Source organism: Falco biarmicus, chromosome 13 (assembly GCF_023638135.1).
Source record: "Falco biarmicus isolate bFalBia1 chromosome 13, bFalBia1.pri, whole genome shotgun sequence".
Classification (NCBI taxonomy): Eukaryota; Metazoa; Chordata; class Aves; order Falconiformes; family Falconidae; genus Falco; species Falco biarmicus.
In genome coordinates, this window is record NC_079300.1 from 4252217 (window position 1) to 4262174 (window position 9958).

At 39.5% G+C, this 9958-nt stretch overlaps 1 protein-coding gene across 2 annotated transcripts in view; it reads right to left on the reverse strand.

Annotated features, from left to right (window-relative positions):
* The window catches only part of SI (sucrase-isomaltase), a 51689-nt gene extending 44117 nt beyond the window's left edge, over positions 1-7572 (reverse strand). The window contains exons 1-6 of one of the 2 annotated variants that reach the window (XM_056359137.1): positions 7445-7572; positions 5979-5980; positions 5840-5913; positions 1426-1546; positions 1229-1338; positions 391-542 (exon numbers count right to left, since the gene is read on the reverse strand). In XM_056359137.1, coding sequence (XP_056215112.1) covers positions 391-542; positions 1229-1338; positions 1426-1546; positions 5840-5913; positions 5979-5980; positions 7445-7572 — 587 coding nt within the window. The remainder of the gene's footprint in view (positions 1-390; positions 543-1228; positions 1339-1425; positions 1547-5839; positions 5914-5978; positions 5981-7444) is intronic. The other variant, XM_056359136.1, reaches the window with a different exon arrangement.
* Positions 7573-9958: the final 2386 nt, after the last annotated feature.

Genomic DNA, 9958 nt, shown 5'->3' on the forward strand with positions numbered 1-9958 from the left:
CCCATGTGATTTGAAGCACTGGAAAGGAATACTTTGGAAAACAGAAATTCCCCAAATTAAAGGAACGAAGAAGCTGTAAAGGTTTCTCTGGTATTGGGAGAAAGTGAACAGAGCACCGGTCCTAAAACCTTTTAGACAGAGCTCTCCATGTCACAGAATTCTTTTCCAAAGGCCTTGCAAGAGTCCTTGCAGAATATCCATCACTCAGAAGAGGAAAAATAGATTGCAATCTTTAAGGTCAGTTGCAACCCAAACCTTTCTATGATTCCTTGTCCAAGAGGGCACATTGCACGTGGCATCTTGGACATATATTTTTTGTGTGGCAACGTCGGCTTTCAAAGAAAACCAATGACATCCCTGTCATTCAGAAAAAGCAGTAGTATTACTTACAGCACTCTACCGTTGCTTATCCTGGTCACCACGATGCCAAAGGGATTCTGCTTGACATCCACTTTGTAGTTTAAATTGGAGGCTGCGGATCCAGTGAAAGGTTGCACATGCTCATGAGGGACTTCAAACCTTTGCGTTTTAGGATCAGTGATCTGCACATGTTTAAACAACAGAAGTGTTGAGCTTTTAAAAATTATTGCCTAATTCAAATATTCTACAATATTAGCATACAGTTCTGGCTAAGGATATTCCTAACCCGTCCCAGACTCCTGCCTTCATCTTTATTCACTTCCAATTTTCATCACTCGTTTTTCAGCCATTACCATCAAAATACTTTACTTTGTTTCCCTGGCTCAGCAGGAGCCCACTTCAAGAAGAAAGTCTCCCACAGAAGCCCTGCTTAACGCCAGAACCCGTTGCTACTCTACATTCATGCATGGACTGTTGAGTTTTCCATAGTAAACAAATCATTGGAGGTATTAATGTTGTCTGTTAAAATGATTGAGAGATCTAGCCAGGCCATAAATAAAAAGTAAACAAATATACTTATCTGCAAAATTTTCCTAGCATGGGGAAAAAGCATAGATAATATAAAAGCTGAGCTTTTCAAAATTCTCAGTAATTTTTCATGCAGAAATCTGGCTGTGCTAAACGCTCATTAACCTGATGCATTGCAACAGCAGAGGATGAAGAAGAGAGGAGCCAAACACTTCAATGGGAGTCTTAAGACTGTATCAGAGGAATTAGTCCAGCCCTTCTAACCTCACTGCAGAGTTACAACCCACCTAAAATCTTGCATAGAACATGAACCTTAAAACAGCAGAAAAGAAAGATTAACCTTGAACCGGAAGCGATTTGGTGTCTGATACTCTCCTGTGAGGAGAACAGTGTTGATATCATTTCCAAAGAGGGAAGGTGATGGCAGCCTTGTTAACGTAGCCTCGAATCCTTTGGAAAAAACATGTGTTGCAATGTTACTGTACTGAATTGAACATTGGCACGTACATAAATTGGGGAGCTCAGCCTGAAGCTTACCTGCCTGTGTTGATCTTGTTGACCCATCCACTTTGTACCCATGGTTTGAAGGGAAAAAACACCAGGGCACACTGGTATCACTGCTGGGACTCCAGCAGCAGCCACGCAGGATGCAGGTGAGCTGATTCAAGGAAATGAGGGGCACATGTGAGCTGATTTTAAACCATATAAATATATATATAGCTATACTAAAACATTTAAAATGCACATGGAGTTCATTTTATCCCAAACATCAGAAACCTTAATAATATCTGCAATCAGATCTACTCGCTCTCTAAAACTCTATTGAATGAACTCAATGGCACAGAACACACTAAATGGAAAGGATTTTTTTTCTGGATTCAGAGCAGAAATTTGCTTAGTAGCCATTTATTCTTTCTTAAAACCATGAGGTCCACAGGCAACATAAGCATTTTAAAATAATTATATGAAACATTTGAGGTGTGGTAGATACAGTACAGTCTGACCAAAAGTCACTCACTGGAGAGGGGGTGAAAGTTATAGTTGGCTTAATATCTTGTAAACAACTGGTTAAACATATACATAACTGATTGCCATGTATAATATCTACATTTTAGTGTAATATTCCAAAAGCAGAAATGTTCATATTAATTTTGCAGAACTTCAAATTGAGGTAAATTAACTTCCCCACCCAAAAGAAAAACAAACAAAATCCCAAACAAATAAACCTGTTGTTTAAAGCATGTATCTCAGTGTAGTGGCACCAACCCTTACACTACTTTTCTGGAGTCTAATAAGCTACAAAACGATTCTATCTTTGTTTTTTGTTAGAAATTAATTTATTCATGTGCTGTTTCCTTAAGTTTTATGTTTGAAGATAAGATCTGGGTAATACGATAAGATATGGGTAATACACCCCTAAGATTCCACACATTTTCTCACCTTAAGAACCTCAATTCATTACTTAGGGCAAAGAGCAGTAGTAGTAATACAAATTTCACTGTGGGCAAAGGGCAGTGTCCATAACTAATCTCAGATATCCAATTCCAACATACAGCTCTTCAAGACCTCCCTCCACCTTGCACACTAACAGAAGCTGTTTCTGCCTCTATCTGATCGTGCCCAAGTATTTTTGTTGTTTGTGCCATTCTTATTTAAAGTATTCTGCCTCTTGATATGGTCCAAAATCTCTATTGCTGCTGTCTTTGGGAGCACTTGGTTTTGGGTTATAGAGGCCAAACTGGTCCGTACAGGTCAAAAATTTTTAGCAGCCTCTGAACAGAGCAAAGACAAGCCACCTCCAGCCCGAGTCGTGCAAGGGCTGAAGGAAAGCATGGAGCCAGCTCACAGACGCACTGGCTTGGGAGGTCTTAGTGCATTTATTCAGTAGTGATTGCACAGAGCACAGAAATCTCTGCAAACCCACCCAAGATAAAACTCAGATTAATGGAGAAGATATTTGTCTCTCTGTCATGGAATCATCACATCAGAAAACATTTCTGCTGTCATTTTCATTATCTTCCAAGCAAAAACGACAGTTGGAGGAGAGATGTAGTGACTCATTTTCCCCCACATCGATCCACAAATCAATGTGCTTTCTAAGGCTGTGAAAACCCCATGCTCACTTTCCACCTTCCCAACTCTACCATGAGACTCCCTGTTTACCGTTTTATAAACTATTTCAGAGTAAATGACAAAAAGCACTGATCCCTTCCATGACTGCAGAGATCGCAGCTTTACTCCCTTACTTCTTTTCATTCATAGACAGGGGAAGATCCCAAACACATAAGAACTGAGTTGCTGCCTCTGTCCTCTTATCCCTTCCTAGAGTAGTGACTATCCCATGCAATGCAGAATAGCTCAAACACATTTTCCTAAAGCCTGGTAGTTTAAGCATCTGCATTCCCAACTTCATAAGCATGCTTTTCTTTTTCTCCATTTACTTCTCATGAATACTTGTTGACTGTTTTCAGCAGTTGCTTGCCATTCCAGTGATATTCATCTAGCTAGATCTTGTTCTAGTGGATTTGTAAGCTATAGCTCTGTATTTTCATGGTACATTGAGCATGCTGCATAAGGAAATAAATACAGAAGTGCAAGACTGGTTATACAGCTGACACAGGGAAAGGAGCAGAGTTCATCCCAAGACACCAGAGATGTTGTTATAAAAGCTATCATTTAGTGTAAATAAAGATGTGAGCTGATCACAGCTTCTGAGCTATAAAACCAGCATAACAGATACTAATACCCAAGAAAGCCAAAACTTAATTAGAACTAATCCTGGATATGAGGAAATAATTTATGCTGTGGTACAGTATGAGATAGCTTCTGAACATTGAACTGAGCACCAAGGATTAAAAGAATAGCTTGTCTATGTGCTGAACTAAAATGTCTCTCTTACGTGTATCCAAACAAACCTCTACCAGCAGGCTATTTTGGGAAAAAAACCACACAAATTAGAACAAAAACAATACCCCCTCCCCTAAGCTTTCAGAGGTATGAGTCCAATAATGGACTATTACTAGCTCTGCTCATGGTAGTTCATTTTTTACCGGTGCATTATTGTCTAATCAAACTTCATGGCAATTTTCCACAGCAGTGAACAGCTAATACACATCTACTTTCTTTCAGCATGTCTATCTTCATCAGCCCTGTGATCAGTTAATAAATATCTATTTGCTTTCCATACTTCTATCCCCTGCAATCCTACTTATTTTTTGGCATCATCTAGGACATCTTCAGTGAATAAAGAAATCAAGACAGACGCTAACCTGCCATAAGACCTTAAGCAAATCATAATTTTCCTAGCTGCTGTTTATTCTGAAAACCACTAATGGAAACCACTACAGAAGAGTTATGTTATTCTAAGCAGGTACCTGCAGTTTTGCAGCTCTGCTGGTTGCTGTATTAGAATAGCCTAAAGGACAATCAAAATGCTTCCAGCAGAAAATTTATACAAGAATGAACAGACACACTGGGGTGGGACTGGATTGTGTCAGGCAAGGACCTAACAGCTTTCATCAGGGCACAGGTCAAAGGTGATGTTTGTCTCTAATGCTGTGAAATCTGCTGCCTGGTCTTCACTAATGAAAAAAAACAGATTTAGAAATAATTCAGAACAGAATATTCCAGAGCAAGTACCCCAATGTTCAAACCTGCATCTGGCCTTACATTTCTGCTGTTATCTATCATTTCATTCTTTTTAATTCTTTCTGATCACTGATGGTAAAAAGCAAGGACAGACTTACAATAAGGCTTACACCTGCAACCAGAGCAAAACTACTTCCCTAAGTGCTGCAGTTATCATACAGTGAATGTGGGGTGACTGGTTCAAAGGTAGTAATTCAAGATTAAAGTGATCTGCATGAGTGCTCCTACTGTGGTATGCTTGCTTCTGGGGGTGGGGGTGGGGTAAGGGATGGGGGTGGGGTGAAGGAACAAAAAGAGTAGAGGAACAGACTGTGTTCTGAGCTTTTACAAACCTGTTCACTCACAGGACTTTATTGAACTATATATTGTAACAAAACCCATGGCATGACAGAAGCTTTAACAACTGTCATTTCCAGAATTAGATGGAATTTCCTTAGAGATTGAGACAGCTGGTTAAGAATTTTTTATACCTCTGTGAATGACAAACACCACACATCGTAAATATATTCACTGTTTTATCTCCTAAGCTGCACACACACACCCCCCAAAGAAAGATGCCAGGCATTCACCAGCTTCCAACAGAAAATGACAACATCCATCATAAAGATGAAAAATAATTATGATAATACAAATAATAATAGCCTTTCAAGACCAACCACTACACAAATGTTCTGAATGTGAGAGCACTGAAAAATTCAGATGATTCTTTTCACTGGGAATCTTAACTCATAGATCCTTAAGACAAAACGTCATTTCTAAACTCTGCACTCTCCCAAATGAGAGACACCACAACCAAGCAAGATTCCCTGAGATTCAAATGGGTTCTGAAAGGAAACTGCTACAATGTCTCATATTATAAAAGTCTTGTGCATCTGGGTAAAGGGCATCCTCACCTGCTATTTCTGATCTATTATAAATGCTAGTACTTGACCATCAGACAAAAGGAAACTCTTCAGGCAAACTTGTTAAAAGAGTGGCTTTTTTCAGCTGCCTGCTGTCTGATGAATTTTATTCCCACCTATCCCAAAACCACACTGCTAGGGAGTACTTTGCCAGTGGTCTTCAACCTTTGACAGCAAATGGCTACAGTGGCTAGAAAAATGAGACCTGTCAATGGGCTGAAACAGGTTATACAGGAGTTACACTACCCTGCAAAGCATTCAGGCAATCACAGATTAAAAAAAAAAAAATAAAAATTAAGTAAACAACTGTTATAGTAGAGACAATTTACATTTTTGCAATTAAGCACAAGGCTTTATGGGATAAGTCTTATTTTCTATTTTTTTCTTAAATGTTTTCAGACCTTTGTTGATATTTGATCTGGGATGCAGTCAATTCTCTCTGCTATTAATATGTTTGGACATTCTGGTGAAAATTCTGTTAGGGAAATAAAATAACAGGTTATTACCAGCATTTCTAAAATGTAGGAATAACTTGATCACCTCTTAACTCAATGACTACTTCTGCTGTTTCTAACCATATTGAAACCCTAACCATTAATATAGATTCAAATGAGTGTAAGTTACAGCTAGTGTGATTCATTTTTACCTTTGAAAAATTGCATGCAATTATTTCAGATAAAGTTAGGACAACTTCACTTTAGGGTTCTTGAACATATGGGTGACTGATAATTTTATTTCTTAAGGTATACGTTAATCCAGTTTTCAGTACATCCTGTAGCTCAATATGCATTGCTTCTCATGAAAACACATGCCAAACAGAAATTGGAAGGACTTTTTTCTTAAGGTGTACTGTGCCACTGCTCTCAGAGGTGTTCCTTCCCCTGAAATACTGCTCTTCACAGGGGCTTGAAGTACAGCATCAGGCCAAAGCACCTTAAAGCTCTATTAGGATGCTCTTTTAGATCTCAGGTTTGTCAGATTGAATTTAAGGTGATCTCTCGGCAACTTTAGCTGCAAAAAGGGCACCTGATGGCTCGTTTCAGTTTCTTCCAACACGGAAAGTCACTTCACATATATGTTGGAACACTGTGTATGTTTGGAATGAGAACTGTGAAGTGTAGAAATCTTGTCTCAGGCCAAGATGCACACAAATACATGGACACACCCGTTTATGTTATCTGCAATATATGCACTTGTGCTTTTTGCTCAGGCAGATTCCTACTTGTCTTGAAACTGAAACAAGCAGAAAAGATGGAGGCATTAGCCTGTATAGGCAGTTTTACTAAAACACCAAAGTGTTTGTTTTGTATAAGCACTTATTTATATTTACTGCCATTTTCACTTTCAAGCTTTTCACTTCAATCCCCATGTGTAAATGGGGTTACTCAGACAAAATGGGACTGTAAGCCGGATGCTCTATATCACATCGCTGTAAGACAAGTGGTTTCTAATGACCAACACATTAGCAGGAAACAGTATATGGTTTCTTCAGTTACAATTTATGTTCCACACAATGTGGCCACTCCCACATAGTCTCCTGATCCTTTTTCTTTTTTTTTTTCAGTGTTCTTTTTTTATATTCAAAAATTTTATCATGCTAGTTATATGTTTATAAAACAAGTCCAGCCTTGAGAGAAAGGGATAAAAGTTGCTACCATGACGATAAATTCTGGGTTACACTATTTATTATGTTCATAACTGATAACTTCACATATATTATCTGAAGGAAGGAATGACCAATATTCACCTTCGGGTAATGATAAGAACATCATAGTAACACTAAGAGTCATAAATTTACTTTTTTTTTTTTGTTTTACAGTGCTTAGAGTGATTTTTTTTTTTTTCTCACATGAACGTCCATGTACTTGCAAAGTCTGAATCAGTGACAGAAATGATGCCAACAGGTAGTTCCTGAAGCTCTGCAACATTTACAACAACCTCACCAAGCAGAGCTGAGCAGTTCCCACCCAGGGTTTTTGCTCTGGTCCTACACCAGCAGCAGCTACTTACCTGCAGTTTTGACACCGGATTCTCCTGATGCTAAAAGCCCAATGAGGACACAGGCTATGACTGTCACCAGGCAGACGATGACGATCAGTGTGATTTCCAGCCCACTGAACTTCCTCTTGCCCATCTAGACCCAGGGAAACACCGTTAGTCAAAGGAAAACACAAGGAACAGCTTTGAAAACTCATGAATTACAGTACCAATTTATTCAATTAGCAAAATTAATAAATGATTCAGGCTTTAAACCATGCCCCCTAATCCCTGCATTTAAACAAAACACTCCTCAAGGGCTACGTGCAATAAATCTCCTATTTATTCAACCACGTTTAACGATAAATTCAGAATAGTTCACACAGCACAGGTTACTGCAATGTTACACTAGTGGGCAATCACTGTGAAATGTATTTTCTTCCATGTAAACCCACTTTATACACAAAGATCAATTTTCTCCTGAGATTAACTATGGAGTTTCTTACATGCTACTGAAATGCCTGAAACAAAAAACAAACCTCTTTTTCTTTCTTTTATTTTCTTCTTTACAAGAACACAAACTATATTTTGTTTAATAAAGGAGGATGACAAAAGTATGACTTGACAAATACCTCTCATGAGCTCTAATAGCATGCCCATGACATTTGAGAAAAACAAGACATAGGTAACAGGCTAAGTTTCTTATTTGTGAAGAAGCAGAACATATCATGTGTATAAGCCCATGGGATTTCATGGGGGCTTCAGTGCAGTGAAAGCAGAACAAAATGCCATGAGAGCTACACTGATTGCTGCTGGAATCACAACTGAAATGAGGAAGCGTACGTCACTGGAGTCAGTGCCTTAAACTGCTCTGTAAAAGTCGTCTTTTTCCGGTATTACTTCTGTTTGTGAGGCACAGAGGAGCAAGGCACGCTGCGCCAAGGGGCTGCGCTGGCTGCACAGCCAGCTGCTCGGCCCCGTGAGACCAACGCCGTACCACGAACACTGAACTGCACACCAGCAATAAAACTAATTAAAACTAATCTCCAGCATCCAGATCAAGATACATTGACAGCTGCTACTGCATTTTGCATTTGGTTAAGAATATTTAACCTTATAAAACAACCTTAAAAATACATAGAAATGGTGGGGGTTTTTTAGTTAAAGCAAGAAAGTGTGGGAATACATGTGCATTGCACTGGTTTATCAAAATGCTTCTACATGTTTTAATGATGACCCAAAGGAATGAATAATACTTTAGAAGAAACTTTTTTTTTTGTTGGTGCATGTGTGAAATAACAGTTTAAGTCTATTGTATATGCTTGCCTCCCATTTCCTCCAGGTGTAACTCATCAATGCACTTGCACCCCCCTGTTCATGGGGATCCCACAGCCACAGGAATGAAGGAAGAGTAAAAGCAACACTGGCTTGTCATGGTTTAACCCAGCAGGCAGCCAAACACGAGGCAGCTGCTCACTCACTTCCCCCACAGTGGGGTGGGGGAGAGAACTGGAAAAAAGTTAGAACTCATGGGTTGAGATAGACTGTTTAATAGGACAGAAACGAAAGAACAAATAATAATAATACTGATAAAAGAACACACAAAAAAAGTGATGCATAATGCAGTTGCTCACCACCCACTGACTGATGCCCAGCCAGTCCCTAAGCAACGGGCTGTCACCCCCTAGCCAACTCCCCACAGTTCTATGGTTCGGCATGATGTCATATGGTATGGAATATCCCTTGGTCAGCAGGGGCCAGCTGTCCCAGCTTTTTGTACCCCCCCAGCCTACTCACTGGCAGGGCAGTATGAGAACCTGAAGTGTCCTTGATTTAGTCCAAGCATTGCTCAGCAACAACTAAAACATTGTGTTAACAACATCATTCTCATCCTAAATCCAAAACACAGAACTGTACCAGCTACTAGGAAGAAATTAACTCTATCCCAGCTGAAAGCAGGACAACACCCACCCCTTATTCTATACCATCTAAGTCAAGCCCAGGTACCTCACTTTCCAATACAACCCAATTAATCACCACTGCCTTTCCTGTCTCTTGATATGTACACACAGATATCATTCTCCTAACCTATGGGCCATCCCTCTAAAATGTCTGCTGAGCTCATTTAGACTTTGGGCTCCATTTATCGTAACAGTCCTGCAGGGCACAAGAGATGGTGTGCAGTGTTAGATTGTTGCATGCGGAAGCCAGTTGCGATTCCATCACCACTGCATTTATCTGGTTCTATCATTGCCGAACTTGGCTTGCTTTCATCAGAATTCATTCTTCAGCAATCTGGGTAATTCTTACTGTAATACCATAGATATCGTATATAGAAACCATAGTACTAATGGCATACAGTATTATATGGCAATTAACATAATGAATTCACATCATTGGATATTCTCACCCCAAACCAAATCCTCTTAAAGTACACATCAGACTTCCCAATCCTTTTGCATTACATAACAAGTGTGCCCAGGTCCTTGAGCAAAACCAGTCCCATGAATGGGTTTGCCTTTGCCTGATGCAGAAATAACCCA